The 16,815-nt window shown below is 40.8% G+C and overlaps 1 protein-coding gene across 12 annotated transcripts in view; it reads right to left on the reverse strand.

Annotated features, from left to right (window-relative positions):
- PLEKHA5 (pleckstrin homology domain containing A5) overlaps window positions 1-16,418 on the reverse strand; it is a 279,402-nt gene extending 262,984 nt beyond the window's left edge. For 3 of the 12 annotated variants that reach the window (XM_061638450.1, XM_061638452.1, XM_061638449.1), the window contains exons 1-3: window positions 16,069-16,413; window positions 15,667-15,743; window positions 9,326-9,383 (exon numbers count right to left, since the gene is read on the reverse strand). In XM_061638450.1, the coding sequence (XP_061494434.1) occupies window positions 9,326-9,383; window positions 15,667-15,743; window positions 16,069-16,160 (227 nt within the window). In that variant the 5' untranslated portion in view covers window positions 16,161-16,413. Of the gene's footprint in view, window positions 1-9,325; window positions 9,384-15,666; window positions 15,744-16,068 lie in introns of all 12 variants that reach the window. The other 9 variants (XM_061638461.1, XM_061638456.1, XM_061638458.1 and 6 more) reach the window with 5 other exon arrangements.
- Between the last annotated feature and the right edge of the window lie 397 nt (window positions 16,419-16,815).

The following is a 16,815-nucleotide window of genomic DNA, read 5'->3' on the forward strand; positions in this document are numbered from 1 at the left end:
GAAAACAGAAATAGTCCAGGCATTCAACATGATCACTCCTAAAAGCCCTTCCCACTGGTGGAGCTCACAGAGCTAGACCCATGGTTTACTGGGGAGCTGGAAACTATGAAATGATTGGGGAAATAGTTAGAGCTATGATAGACTTTTATCAGTCCAATCTAACACAGTTGAAAGCTCATTATTGAGCCTATTATGTGACAACGGGGGCAGCAAAGAAGTCCTATTTCTCCACCATTGCTTTTGTTCAGTGCTGTCCAGCTTGGGTTGTTAAGACTATTAAATGTTGGTCCAAAAAATGAGAAGTAGAATTCTTGGAGGCTCATTGTGACTTGTCTGCAAAGCACTTTGAGACTAAATTGTTCTGATGCGTTCTGACTTGGACTCCAGTTGTTAGTGTTCTGGAGGACGCTACTCACTGTCAGGTTTACAGATATCTTTCCGTTTATTAGTACTGAGGAACTGGTAAAATCCTAGAAGAAATGTAAACTTGTGCTCTTGATCCTTAACCATTCTGACTAGTAAAATGAGCATGGTTAGGTCTGCATACGTGAACTGGTAAAGTAATAAATGTTTCCTTTAGAGAAGGCTTTGGCCTTTAGCACTGAAAAAGTCAGTGATGTAGCCTTTTTTAAAAAAAGAGACAAGATCTCTGCCCCTCTCTGACTTGAATAAGTATTACCCAGTGTCTTAACATCACTTTTTAGGGCAAGGTGTGTTATCAAGTTTTGGCACTGCAGCTCCAAGAATTTTTGAATAAAACTTCTCTAGATTCCTTCCAGCCTGGCTTTTGGCTTCGGTTTAGCATAGAAACTGCCTTGGTTTGTCTAGTCACTCTAGCGGATGGACAGAAGCAGAGGAGACTGATTCTTTAGGGCAAATGGGACACTGCCCTACCAACCTTAGCCTGCCCTGAGTTCACTTGCCTACCTTTCTACTAAACAACCAGCCCAGAGAGTGGCACTGGCTGTCAGCTGCCTCCTCAATCTCAGTGTTGCCCTTTAATTAATCAGGGAGGACGATGGGGACACATTTAGAATTACTTGATTTTGTCTGTGATTGCCTCTGGCTCTACCTGTGATTGGCTGTGGTTCCACCTATTTTTGGGGCTCCCTGCCTTTTGCCCCAGCAGTCCAACGGGCACCAGCCACGCCTGGAGTGTGCACATCTGGACTTCTCAGAAACATTTAACACCAAAGACCTATTGCCTTATTTAAGTGGCTCTATTCATTCCTGAGAAACAAGACCCAGAATGTGATGCTAGAGAACTGCTGCTTTTCCCATTGGCACGTGACCCTATGTCCCCCGTGCTATTTAATATTTACATGAAGCCACAGGGGGAGGTCATCCAGCTTTTTGAGCTGTGGAGTTATCAGTATCTCTCATTTTTAGCTATCCCAGAGAGGCAACTGAAAGGCTGTCAAGTGTTCCATGGATGTCAAGGACGGTAAGGGGCAGAACTAGCCAAGCCTTAATTCACACAAAACGGAGATACCGCTGGTAGGGAGAAGATCTGATTTGGATTTGCAACATGTTTGGATGGTGCTACACTGTCCCTGCAAGATCAGGTACATAATTTGGGGATAGTCTAACAATAACTAATAATCATCCCAAATTAAAAGAAGCATATTCTTAGGGAAACCTTCGGAGAAACGATTTCACACATTCAGTATTCAGGTACATGCATTGTTTAGATCTTTGGAAGAGACAATATATACCCTGAAGTAGCCAAGTGAGTTAATAGTTGTGTTACTACAGTGGTTGAAGACCCTCCAGAATAGCAGCTTTATTGCCTTACATGTGGTACTTAGCAAAACAACTTATCAAGAAGAGTTCATAATTAAAGCCTCTTAAGGATGTGTCTACATTGGGAAAATGAAAGCTGCTACCATGTTTTAAATAGCAACTTATTTCACAGGTGCAGACAGCTGCCAGTGAATACAAGATAGATAGATAAATGTGGACCAATCAAACTAATCTTCTATGCTTTTTCCCCTATACTCACCCCCAAAACTAGATGCACTGTAAAAGCTGGCATAGCAAGGTGTGTTTTTAATTGTCCCTTTAAAATTATTTTGCTGTGAAGGAGTCTTAGTTTTTCATTTTGAATGAAAATTTTAAATTTTAATTCTCAACAGAAACTAGATTAAGTTTGAGATATTTTAACTGAACAGTTCAGTTTGGTTGGAATAGTTCATAAAATTACTTTTAAATAAAATGTTCATTAGCTAACATGACTAAACACCTCTTAAAAGAAAAACTCAATCTGAGACTGTTAAGCGAAACCAGGGTTAGGTAGGCATACATTAGCCAGCCTAGCCTTTGACTCTCCATTCTGATCGATGCAAGCTCTCCATGTATAAACCCTACCCTCCAAGATAATTCACCAGTCAGGTTTTATTTAAATTGGATGTTTCATTCATCAACATTTCTGCCTGGAACTGTTTTGTCTTGCTTCACTAGCATTGGCCAACCAAAGAGTCAGAGTGTCAACTATTTGGCCAAGTCTCCAATCCCAACCCCTTATGCTTATGTCACGCTTATCTATGCCAACAAATCGTTCTGTATCTCTCAAAACATCTGACTTCTTCCCACGTTGTGGAGCAATATTTGCCACTAGGAGATACAACAGGATGAGAAGTTTGTTTATGGCATTTGTTCAGGGTGGTAATTGGTTGAAAAGGCAGTACCCAAAACAACTGACAAGATAAAATACAAAAGTAAGATCATTATGATGCCACCATGGCTCTAGTGCCATCTGCTCCGCCAGATAGTGCACCAGATAGAGGCAGGAATTATATGTTTCCAAACTCTATATGGTGTCATATATGCATAAGTCAATCTAGACAGTCCACTTCCCTTAAACTCAACCAGGGAACTGTGAGACAAGACAGTAACTTTAAAGCTCAGCTGATATCTCAGCCCGTTTCCTAAATCAAAGTCTAGAAATCACTAAAGTCAATGTTACTGTTAAGACCACAGCTTCAATTAAGCCTTTCCAACATCATTATAAGTGAGAGTAGTTCATGTTTTGAGAACGCCAAAAAAAAGTTCAGCAGTGCAATATTTTCAGCAAAAATGAAACTGATTAAGCCCTAGTAAGGAAGAAGGCCAATAGCGCCAGACTAAAAGATTATAAACCCTGTCAGCTTCTAGGGTTGGAATAGCCAAGACTCTATTTAAATAGCAATTGCATCTACACAAGCAAGACTATTACTGCAAAACCACCAGACTGATTAATAAAACAGATATGACAAAAAGATGAAAGTAGAACAAACACTGACTTCCAAGTATTCAATGGATACTTTGCACATTATGCAATTAGTTACCAGCAGTTTCCAGGTTAGAGCACATGCAGCAAAAAATCTTCATGCATCATCTACACAGAGTTAACAGGTGGTGGAACAAAATGGTAGACATCCTAACACTGTTCTGCCACCTTCAACATTTCCACCTTCCTGGCTGCAACAAGAGTCCCTGGTGGCTGGCCACATTTGAGAAATCATACCGTCATTTCTCTGAAGTATAAAATTGTTTAAAGAGAGGCTTTTACTGTACAATATGCTTGGAAACACTCGCCCAACTCGTTTCTCTTGACAGTTGCCTTTTAACTATCACATATAGAAATGCTACACACACTACTTGAGGCTTAGGTGCACAGCTGGACAATGCTTGCAGCCCCAAACACATCTGGTTCCTGATACACGGATTCAACACAGGGTGTCATGTCCATAAAATTTGTTTTTATAATGAAAAATAAAGTTCCAACATTAAAATGTGCCACATACTATACATTAGAATTCAACACTAATGTTCTGTCTGGCCTTAACTGCTTCCAAGTAACAACTATTTGCTTACATGGAATGTGTGTGTGTTTGCCCAAGATTTTTAAGAAAGTATATTGTAAATAAAAATGGTTTAAGTCCCCAATACTAGAGATATCTATTGTTTCATTAGAACTGAATCACTCTTTAAGGCTTTACAGAAGATTTTTTTAAAACCCACACTATTGAATTGCAGTATTTATATTCTTCTTCTAATCCAAGGAACAATAACATTTGAAATCCTTCACTAAGCTCATTAAACACAAAATGCTATCACAACCTTCAGACAAAACCTTATTACCCAAAACAAATAGAACTCTATTTACCAGTCTGTGTTTTAGAGCTCACGTCCCATTTGTAATTAGCAGAGAACCAAACTCCAAGAAGAAAACAGATAAGAACATCAATAACTATTGCCCCATGAATAAACGCAGCCTTTTAAATTAGTCAAAATTTGAACACATAATTTGAAACACTTATCTAATATAATATCTGCCCCAAATCATGGTTGACATTCATTTTCTCAAAACCCCGATTATCCAGCATGTTTACTGCATCAAAGCCATAGAAGTACAATACCAGTTTCAGCAACACACCCATTTAGCACACCAAGAGCTTATTAGAGACATCACTAAGGAACATTTTCAAAGGCTTGATTTTAAACATGGATGAGCATAAGATATTACACTGAAAGCAAAATCATTAAATATTCTTATTCAACTAGCATGTTAAAATTATACTTAATACTGTCATCAAGGTTCCTAATCTTACACATATTTTCATCCAGCCCTCTATTGGTCTAGAGAGAAAAAGTATTCAATGAATGCACGCAAGAAAACAGTGAACAGTATTATTAGCATTCATCCAATAATTGAATATTAATTCAAAAATAACTGTAGAATGAAATAATACATTATCTTAAATTATATCCCCAATAAGAATATCATATGCATTTTGTAGCGTGCAGCAATTTCTGAAAAGCTAAACTATTTATATGGCTAATGGAAAATTGCTCATCACTATATTCTGAGAGAGAGCTAATGGGGTCCTGCAGAATGCACGGGGTGACAAGCAAAAGGAACCTGTCTTGTGTAAGACTGTCACACACACACATTGACACCCCACTGTAACTGCCAGCTTCCCAAGTTTAGCTAGGAACCTGAAGGGGGAGAAAATGCTTAGGGAGGATAAATAAGATCAATCTGCTTAACAGGACCTTTCCCACAAGACAGATGGTACCTCATTCCTCTGGTATGGTTCACTTGAATATCCTTTTCCCAACAGAATCTGGCTGCTGGTTTTCAGGAAATGCCTGGGAATTGAAACTGTCCATCTAAAGAGTGCTGCTTCGTATGTTGGTCACAATAGAATGTGAAGTGCAGTCTTTTTTTATATATAGTCACATGCTAGCAGTTACACGCCACCTCCCCAAATGCTACTACTGAACCAGACTGAAATATTCAAAACACTAGTTACATTCAGCTCTATGAATATACTCTGGTTTAAATTATTTATTTTTAATGTGTTTACCTCACATCTTGCTTAAAAGGGGCTTGAAGCGCTGCCTGGATTCAAGAAGACTGATGTTTTTTGGTTCACTGGTGCTTTTTCTGAAGCTTTTCCACATACAAATAATTCAATTATTTGCATGAACTCCAAGTCACAAATCAAAAGCATCTGTTCTTTTAGGGAAGACGGAGCACATGAGTGAGTTTGTATGGGACTCTTCCTGGCCTTTTTTCTTGGGATTGAGCCTGGTAACGAGGAACCCTTCATAGGGCTGGGTTCCCTGCATGTGATGCAGGGGGAAAGATGGGAGCATGTCATGACAGGAACCCTGGAAGACTTCTTGTCTGCTTTGGTGGCTGTGTGGTCAGGGAGCTATCTGCAGAGTGGAAGGGCTCAGTCACAGTCTTATCCCTTTCCTATCTAAAATTGTTAAGCAGCAGGAGCCCCAAAAACACTTCACAGGGTTGTTGTGAGGATGAAATGGAGAAGGGGAGAGCCATGTACACCACTTCAAGCTCCTTGGAGGAAAGATGGTATATAAATGTAATACATAAAATAAAATAGTAGTAATAAATAAGGTATGCCTGATGAAGGTCTTGTGTATCTCCTATGCCTGGGACTTTAACCCAATTATTTGTTTGCTGTGGAAAATATATGTGGAAAGTACTATGTCCAAATACTGCAGACAACTTATGTGGAAAGTAGTATAACTTGAGTTCCATAACAGTGTAGCTGTATAACAACGGAGGGGCTACTTAACTGTAAAAATGAGATCATAGTTACTTTGATTTTGACATGGTTGCTCAGGGAGTAAAGCATCCAAACTAGTTAATGCCAGTGTAAGCTTCCATCTTTGATGAACCATAGAATTGCCCTTACAATTTAATAAAGAATCTGATTATTCATGCTGCAGAGCAAAAATCAATCTCCAACTCATAAGAATTTAAGGGGTGCTCTTGTCAAGAACATTATCTTGCATCCAACTATTAGCACATTCTTGCACCTGCCTGTGAAGAATGCGGCACAAACCAAAGCAAGTGAGATTGTCAGCCTAATGAAGCACAGTACTGAAGTTTTTGCTCTGTGTACATGTATGGCAAGAGTTTACTGCGAGTACAAGGAATTCTTAAAAAAATGCACATTTTAAACCAGAGATTCATACAGCACTCTATCCTCATATTTGCCAAGAATTATGCAGTGAAGAGGAACATATGCTTTCTGAGCTTTGGAACAATATTTAGATAATTATTTCAATGACAACAGAACAATTTGATGTTCAAATACTACTGGCAACATGTCCTTCAGCTAGCAGTTCTGATAACATCCTGTACTTAACATGCCACAAAAGCTGTACAATGGAATGATTAAAAATTGTTCTTTTCAGCACAAACAGCATGAGGTTTTAAAACTATTATACTGCTATTTTCAGAAATTCTCATTCCTTCTCTGTAAAACTATATTTTTGCTCCAATGTCCCATCACTTGACAAACGGGATTGAGTTTTGTTCGAAGAAATATTTTATATTAAAAGAATTAGTAACTACAGATGCATGGCTAATGAAAAGTGAGATTTCTTCACATTGTAACAGTTGATTTCAGAAAATAATCCTTATGAAATAGATAAATAGGCGCATATTGATCACCCTAGCTAAAATAGTTTCATATAAATTTAGAACAAAAATGTCAGATCTAGTCATAAAACTAACATTCTCAAAATCCTTCACACATGATCTTTTTCATCCACTTCAAGTCTTTACATCATACAGGAACTGTACCATGGTAGGACTTGAAACAGGAAAAATATCATATCAGAAGTATAAATAAGAGACAGTAGGGTGCACTCTGAAGCTTACAGCACAATCCTATGGATATTTATTCAGATGCAAGTCCCACTGTGTTCCCACTGGTAACCATGCATAGGACCGCAGCCTCAGATTACCTTAACACTGTCGTAAAACTATTCCTTTCTTGTCAAGCATGCACTTGTTAAAATGCAGTTGAAAGGACAAAACAGCAACAACAAGCAGACTCAGGTACTTAAAAATTAGAAGACATTCAAAAATATGTTTAAAACTCTATTGAAGAAACATCACTTTCTCTCCATCCCACTACAAGACATATGTGCTTATTTTTGGCTTATTGGAGCATCTAATTTTCAAGAGAAAGCAAGTCTCAAACACAAAGTTAACTGTAGTTCCAACACCTCACTCTTGCAAGCATGCTTCATGATAAGCCCCACTTATAGTAATGGATCAAATGTATGCTTGCTTAGAACTGCAAAGTCAGTGGACAATAAATTGACTATTCAATTATGGTACAGTTAATGAATTAGTGGACAACAAGAATGTATGTTGGCTGCAATTTACCCATGATTTTGCAAATAAAATCTTCCAAGCGAGGCTTTATATAAATACTGGCCATTTATAGCTTCCCAGTGATAAATTTAATACACATTTCCTTTTAATAAATAAATAAAAACATAGGAAACTGCTTTATACCAAGTCAGACCACTGATCCATCTAGTTCAACACTGTCTTCATTGAAAACCCAGAGCACCTACCAGTCCAATGGCAATTTTTTCCAACCTACCTGGAAATGCCAGGGAATGAACCTGGAACATTTCACATGCAAAGCATGTGCTCTACCACTGACCTACAGCCCTTATCCTTCAAGACATATTAAACAGATATTTCTCTCCCTACCAAGGTGTTAAAATTGAGAAACATATGGAATCTTTTCCTAGGGTCCACAGAAAAAAGTGTCTCCAATTATTATTACAAGCCCATCTTCCCAGGGCGACAGATAGGATAAGGTAATGGGCATGGCTCAAACATGTGCAGCATACCACAAGATGAAAGGAAGGTGAAAATGGAAAGTTCTAGACTGGACAATGTAATTTTTTCTCAAATGTTTAAGTGTGTGGGACACAGATTTTTAAGTCTGTCCCTGTTCATAAATGTCTAGCTTCAACTACATTGTCCAAAAAGCAACTACACATCAAGATATACAACTCAAAGCCTATAATGGTCAGGGAGGCATACTATAAAATGAGATGTAAGTCAAATCAAGATTTAAAACCACCTAAAACACCAACTGCTTTAGAATATGGCTTTTCACAATTAGGAAATGTTTCTCCTGCAACAGATAAACAATATGAACTGTTACTAGAAGGAAAACAATTGCCAATTATGATAACAGGGAAGTCTATAAAGGTTCTTGTGTTTTTGCTTGTGTATTAATATGTTTGGATTTAATTCTATTTTTCTTACACAACTTTCTAGTGTAAGATATTACAAAACAGCCTCTTCTGTGAACTGAATCCACATAGGACAATTTAGGGTTCAACCCAATATTTTTCAACACAGTTTAGATCACCCCAGTTACTGAAGCATATCACACTCATAAGCACACAACTAGCCTATTATCTTTTTTTTAAAGACTAACTTTGTTTTGGGATACAATTTTCATCTAGAATATTCCAAGTCTCTAAAAGCCAGGGTCACAGCTGTATACAACACACCAAAATACATGAGAAACACGGAGTAATCCTGGTAAACAGCCAATCTAAATAGAGTTAGTGACTTAGTGTAAGCAATATACATTAATATATTTAAAACAGAAGGAGTAATGATCTAAGTAGAATGTAGGAATGAGTGTTAGGTTTTGACGTGGAAAGCCCAGAATCAAGTTTCTACTCAGCTATGAAGCGCATATGCAATAGGTGGCCTCAGGAAAGCTGCTGTTTCTCAGTCTACTCTACCTTACAGGATCACTGTAAAAATAAAAGCACATGACATCACACATGCCAGACATTCCTTGGAGTCCCTATCATTTAACTATATTGTTATATTCCAAAATCCCATTCCACAGAACACTTTCACATATGCATATACCCATTACACTACTATCAATATGTATAGCATATACCTCCATTGGACAGGACATAGGACTATACAGACATCACATAATGTAGTTAATGGCCAATTGTTACTTACTTTATGTAGTATCTTGCACCTTCAAATGTATAGGCTTCTTCCCAGCCTGTAGGTAGATCTAGGAAGGAAAACAAACGTAGTTTGACTGCATGATTTCAAACTAGTTCACTGTAACCAAGTATATTTTACTCTACACTGTATTAAAAGTAAGCAATACTTTCAGTTCTACACCTGATACAGGCTGAGAATCCAAACACTCAAGGAGAGCCAAAAAGATTTAAATGATGCCAAGAAAAACACATGAACAACAATCCTAAACTCATTTACTCTTATGTCCTAATCACTTAACTGCAATTTACTCTGTAATGAGTATACTCATGATTATCACCTTAGACAAACACTCCAGAATCTACAGTATTAGTATATTACACTTTGTCTTATATATTAACACACTGAGAAAGCTTCTTCCAGCTTCAGTAACACAAGTCAGTACTGGTTTAGATGCACATATTACTTTAGACACTACTGGTAATCACATAACTGTAAACTGTAAGATGCTTCAATAGAAGTCAGTTTGAGAAAAGGATTGTATTCTATGTTAAGTAACATACATCCAAAATGGTAGTTGGTTAAGAATCACAACAGAACCTATTTGTTATGACAGCATAGTTACATCATCTTGCCATGTCTTCAAGTTGTGCTTGCAAGTGTTCATAAACCAGATAATACTATAGAGAATTCATTCTCACTACCAATCTAGTGGCAGGGGAAAAGAAATATGGTGTTTCTCTCTAGTTGGCAATGGAGCATCAATCACTTGAGCCTCTTTTTAGAATAGGAATCAAAAACAAAGCCTGTCATCTTCCACTAGAAAAAAACAAGACCACAGGGTAAAAAGTTGAATCACTAAAACTCTGCATTTTTAATCCTAAACTTCACTGCCTAAAATAATCACTTAGTCCAGAGTATGGTGTTTTTCTGTATTAATACATCTGGCTTTGCTTTTTGTGATACATAACACCTGTCTTTTCTAAGCTACAGTACAGTGCATGAAATAGAAAAACATCAGTCTAGTAACCGAAATGTTTATAGGAGATACTATCCTTGGGAGAGACATTTTATGCTAATATGAAGCATTTCAAGAGCTAGATACAGCAAACTTGTATCTGGGATTATTACACAAACTGGAGTGAAAGCTTTCTACATTTATTCCCATGTAAGAAAAATAATAGCAGATCTGGTTGGTGTATTAGTACAATCTGTTATCCAAATATTACCATAAGACTTTTCAGAATTCACCATGCCAACACTAAGAAGAAATTCAATTTGTCCAAAAATAAACTTGGTTCATTATCTAAAAATACTTTTAAGCCAACACTTCTCATGGAATATGTTTACATGTTTTGGCACAATTGGGAAATTGATGAAGCAGAGCAACAGTATGTATGGTGGAACAAAACAGAATACATTTAAAATGTGATAAGAAAAAAGCTTAAACCCACCAGAGGCACAGACATCAATTTACAAACATCATGTATGAAAAGCAACCATATCCAACAGCCTAATGATTCCCTGCATATCTGCCCCTTACCTTTTCCTATTAGACTTTATGAGGATTACAGATTAACATACATTAATTATACAGGGAACTCCCCTCAGTGAACAAACAGTTCTGCTTCTTGACTTTGAAATGTATCTGGCTATGAACCATTCCACGATATTCCCCACAAATATGACTGGGAAGAAGATAAAACAGAACATAAGAATTTCGTCTTCCAAACTGTTCCCAGGTCACATAGAGTAAAAGCAAAAGAGCAATGTAATATGTAAATAAGAAACATGCAAACAAGGAGAACCAGTCCTCCTAAATGGGTGTCTCCAGACTGCCCCTCCCTTTCCTTTCTTCTTACAACAAGTATTTGCACAAATGAAAATCAAAAACAGTAATTCTAAGTACCCACCTCCCAACGGCACTAGCATCCAATCTGCTATGCCAGCAGCTAGCTTGAATTTGCAGGAAGCTTTGCTTTTAAATTCTTTTTCCAGCCAATCCCCCTTCCTGCTGTTACTCTTCTCCAGAGACAAGTGGCAAATAAGACAAATTCTACCTTCTCTCTCCTCCCGCAGCTATTCCTCAAGCTCCTACCCTCTCTCTCCATCCCACCTCTCCCCACCCACTCTCTTATCCTAGATTGAGAGGGAATGTTTCTAGGTGAATATGCTTAACACTGATCTATGAATTTCTAAAAGCAGTTATTAGTTGCAAAGCTCTAGATTATGATGCTGCAAAGATATGGGCAGCTGATTTCATGTTTTGCTCAGGGAGAAAGGTTCAAGCATACAAACTGCGGGTCTACAAGAGAGTACAGAGTAAAAGAAATGCATAGGCTGTAGGCTACTTTCCAGAACCATACTGATTATATAAAGGCAGGCATTAAGGTGGGGGAGCATATATACACCAACTAAAACAACTAAACGCTCATGCAAATGTTTCATTTTAGATAGCACACTTTTGTAGCACTTCATTGCAGAGGACAAACGTAATAAGTCTCATTGCAGAAAGGCCCAGTATTCAACGTGCAATTTGATGCTGCTGGTTAAGTGTGATTTTCTTCCCATTAGCTTACTAGTGCCATAGGGATCCTGAATATAAGCTAGCTAGGCGACTGTCACAGACTCATATTGGGTAATTCCCTGTACCATTATTAATGAAGATACACAATTCTCTACTGTCATGCTGCACAGGTTGTGTATAAAGATTTATATTTACTTTAACCACTTCTAGAATGGATTAGGGCAGCACAAAGGGAGTAAGACTAGATTTAGGAAGTGAGATGGGGGAAGCAGCTTCTTGATAAAGTTTAACTGGTTATGTCGAAAGCCTGCAAGCAATTTAGAAAGCTTGCCCAGTGGGTGAAGATATGGGCACTGAAGAGGCATCAGGAGAACTGCAGATGTCTCCGTAGTTCAGCATAGTAGCTGGATTTTGGAAGAACACAACTAAGTGTATAAGAAAACAGATGTGAAGCTAGCTGAGCAAATGCAAGGACAGCAATTCAAAGCTGAAATCTAGGCATCAACAGGAAAAAGATTAGTGTGGGTTTAGAATTTCCAATGAAGAGACAGAAGGAGTTAGGAGTTAGCTACTAGATAGAATGTGCATGGCAGAGAGAGAAGGATGTGAACAGTAAGGGAGTGGCTAACAAGTGAACGAAGATACTGTGTGGGTGAATAAGAAAATTAGTAAATTGAAAATCTGAGAATGAATACCACTTAGGGGTGCAAAGATAATGAAGGACTAGAGGGCCAATGGAAAATATCGTAAAGGAAATTATATAGTTAGAGGCTGGTGGCATTAAATGTTAATTGGAATTGTGGATCAGTAGAATTTAATTAACTAGGATGGCATGACGGTATAGTAATTGAGGTAAGAAGCCAGACCAAGAAAATCTTTAGGTGTCAGCTCTTTGGGGATGAAGCACCAGTGAAAGTAGAGTTTAGAAGTGATCCATGTTGGAATTATTGAGCAGTATCATACATTTCACTTTTTGAGGGTGAAAAAGGGGGTTTTGCGCCTCTTGTGTGCCATTTTGGCCAAGAATGACTATGTTCATTCAGGCCAGAAAACAGAAGATAGCCATTTGCACATTGAATGTATATTCTAGTAAATCAATGTTTTATATTCATACTGTAGAGCAGTTTATGCAAAAGCCAAGTTAAGCTTCATGTGTGAAAGCACTCCTTATTTTCAAGACTAAAGCCTAGACATGGAGTATCATCAACATGGCAGCAAGCAAAAGATTTGGGAAGCAATCCTAACTATGGGAAACCAGAATAATTTATGCTGGTTTAAATTAATCTGGTGTGAAGTACACCAGATCCAAATCCTGTTCAGGGTGAAGCTACTGCTAGCTGAGCCAGCCCAAGACTGGCAGAGTCAAAACAAGCCATTAAAATAGTGGCTTATACCTCTCTTTTTGCCAGTATAAATTCCGCTGGCTTGCCAGATTATGTAACAGACCTGAATGGAGTGAAGATTCACTGTAATTCCCCCCCTCCAATCAAGCCCACCCCAGGAACATCCCTTTTTGGGGGGACTGAACGTCAGTCTTGGCTGAGCCAGGTTGAGGGACTTACACAAGCATATCTCCAGCTGAGCCAGGGTTGGGAACCTATGACAGCATAGCCCTGGCTGATCTTTGATTTAAACTGCTCCCTTAGGAATTAAGGAAGTGTCAGTGAAAAGACAAAAGAGGGTCCACTGGGGAATAACTGAGAGATCAGTTAGCTTTGTAAATGCTGACTATAAGGAACATTGGAAGGAAAGTTACAATAGGCAGAAGGATAAAGTGTACAAAGTGAAGGGTCAGTAAATACAGTATAGGAGTCAACTTGGTTAAAGTGAAAATGGGGATGTCACTGGATTAGGTCTTGAGGGACTCAGGGAGATCAAGTATTTCAGCATGGATGGGAAGGACCTTTTGTAAACTGAGAAACAGCTGGCTCAAAGGATGGTGTGTAAAGACTTAAATGACAGGTATTTGATCAATGGAAGGACTAAGTCAGTGCCTACAGACCAGTGTGGGCGGTCAGTACCTATAGCACTGGCCAGTCTGTATTAAAACACAGGAACTTATCATTTTTAGGTTACCTAGATTGCAGTATGTGTGATCCAAGACCATGCAGGACCTCTCGCAAGGTTGCAGAAGATAATGTAGAGTTCATCAGAGATATGAAAGATCACAGTGTACACCTCTAGAGTAGAAAAAACTGTCTTGAACTGCCCTGAGAGCCAGAGTGCAAAATGGGAAAGAAGTTCAGAATCAGTGGACACTGGAGAGTCAGCAGAGTTAAGGGCCAGACATTAATGAGAATGAGACAAGGAGACACTGCAAGGGACCATTTTAGATTAAAGGGTGTTGGGAAAGAAGGGGGAAGGTTTCTGATCCAAGTGGTCAAGAGCATGACCACGTAACCATGAAGGGAGAGTAGAGATGTTTGAACTAGAGTGAAAAACAAAGCCTTCCAATAGTGGGTCATCTGAAAGTGACTAAAAGCTTTTGTGGAGGGGGAAGAGCAAATGATTAGTGCTAGGCTTGGCACCCAAATAAGGTGAAGCAAAGCGTTTTGGGTGAAGGGGAATTATCTGAAACTAGAGGCAAAAAACTTATCTATTAAGTGAATGGAATAATTAGTTGGGGGAGCAGTTGAACAAACAGATGGATTACAGGATCAACTCAAAACAAGGAGACAGAAAAGAGGCCTGTGAGAGAAAGTGGGGGGTGGTGGTACAGGTGTCTCCAGTCAACTGAAGAGAAAACAATAGGTTAAAGTAAAGTTAATGAGGGGTGCTGACAAGGAGTCAGACTGGATTATGGTTGGAAGCAACATGAAGACTGAGGCAAGCGAGTTCCGAGAGGATTATGTTTTTTTAAAACCACATGTAGAAGAAAGCCCAATGGAAGAGGCTGAGTCAAGACTGGACCTGAGGTCTAAGAGGCACAGAGGCAGGCTTATATGCAGAGGGGCTAGAATGCGGGGGGGGGGATAGTATGACAATTCCCACAAATTGAAGAGATGGAGCAGAGTAAGGGTTTAAATGTGTGCATCAGGGAATGATTCCGTGATGGTTTTATATGAAGAGACCCCCACCCCACTTGAAGGAATGGAGCTGGGAGGGATTAAATGTGGGGGAATGAGTCAGTAGCGGTTTTGTTTGGAGGGAGCAAGAAGCAGTATGAAAAGTCCCCCAAGTTAAAGAGATGAAGTAAGGGAGAGGTTTAAAAATGTGGGAGGGGATGACATAGTAGCAATTTTATTTGGAGGGAGCAAGAAGCAGCATGAAGAGTCCCTCAAGCTGAAGGGCTGGAGCAAGGGAGGGGTGTAAATGGGGGGCAGGGTGTGCCTTCTATAAAGAGCCCCCCCCTGCAAGTTGAAGGGATGGAGAATGTTTAAACACTGAGGGGAAGAGAAATCCGAGTGCCTCCATGTCCCTTTTCAAGTCCACAACAGGGTTTGAAGGAGGAGATGGAGGAGCAGAGAAGTGTGAGGGACTTCTGTGTGTGTGATGTATGTATGCATGCAGGCATATAGAGGGGGGGCACTATGTGCAAGGGAGAAGGGGGGAGAGCTAGGCAGGTAAGTAGGTGAGAAGGGGAGGGGGGAAAGAGGAAGCCCTACTGTCACCAGCTCTTTTTCTTTTCTTCATCCTCTCTACCCCTCCCCTACTAGATTTCTACACTTTCCTTCCTTCCTTTCTCCCCCCTCCCGGGAGGGTTTGTGAGGACAAGGAGGGGGGGATTGAAAGAGAGGAAGCGAGAGAAAGAAGTGGAGAAGCCAGCGGAGAAGGGAGACGCCGCTTCCTTCCAACGGCGGCGCCGCCGCTACTGCTGCTGCTTTACCTGGGCTGCGGCGGTGCCCGGTGATCACAGCCTCTCCCGTCAGTGGGTGCAGCCAGGTCGTGCTCTTCGCTTCCTCGCTGCGAGGGGGGGAGATTAAAAAAAAACACCACAGAGTGAGAGGCGCGCAGTGAGTGACCCGACCCCGGCCGGACCCTAAAAAGCCAAAAGCCCCTTGGGCGCTCGACCTCCCCTCAGAATTTCCCCGCTCCCCTCAGCAGCAGCAGCGGCGTTGCCGCGGCCGCCGTCCCCACCCCGGAGGGAAGCCGGAGCTGCTCCTTCTCCTTTTCCCTCAGGATCCTTCTCTCGCCTCCTTCCCCGCCTCGCGTTCCCGACCTCCCTTCCTCAGCCCGTGCCCGTCCACCCTCCCTTCTCCTGCCGCCGCCGCCGCCCTCGGTCGCTTACTTGATGAAGAAAATGCGGCCGCCGCGGCTGATCCCGTAGCTCCAGCTGGCGGGCAGCGAGCGCAGCCGCTCCGCGCTCAGATCCGCCGCCATGTCCGAGCGCAGCAGCAGTAGCAGCTGGGGTGAAAGCGACGCGCGCGGGCACGCAAAGAAGTGAGTGAGTGAGAATGAGTGGGAATGGTCCAGAGCGGGTGGGTGGGGGGCTAAGGAGAGGGACGCGCGTCTCCGCCGTCAACACGGCCGCGCGCGCGCGCGCACACGAGCCTAGAGCACCTGGGCGGTGAGGCGGGCGGGCAGGAATTGAGAAAGACGGACCGAGAAAGAGAAGTGGGTGGGGAAAAGGCAAGCCACGCCCAGCGGGCTTGAGCAGCCACCAATCAGCGCCAAAGGTCTTTAGCAGAGCTCCTCCTCCTCCCTAACTTTCCCACCTCTTCTCCCCTAGATTCGACTCCGTGCAGCGCGAACGCGCACTCCAAGGTCCCGCCCTCGGCGGATTCTTCATTCCGTCTCCTGAAAGAAAAAAAAAAGGCACTAATAAAGCAGCGCGCCTCCTATCGGCGGCAAACGGACGTTGCGCTTCAAAACTCCTAGGAGAGCAGATACGATCCCAGTTTTTTTTAATGGTTATTTTTTAAGGGGTCCTCCATCACACACACGTACTCGTGAGCAAGGCCAGTTCGTCCCACTGATTTTATATATATACATATACATATAACATGCACGCGCATTGGCGCTAATTAATGGGGCC

This window comes from Rhineura floridana, chromosome 8, assembly GCF_030035675.1.
Source record: "Rhineura floridana isolate rRhiFlo1 chromosome 8, rRhiFlo1.hap2, whole genome shotgun sequence".
NCBI lineage: Eukaryota > Metazoa > Chordata > Lepidosauria > Squamata > Rhineuridae > Rhineura > Rhineura floridana.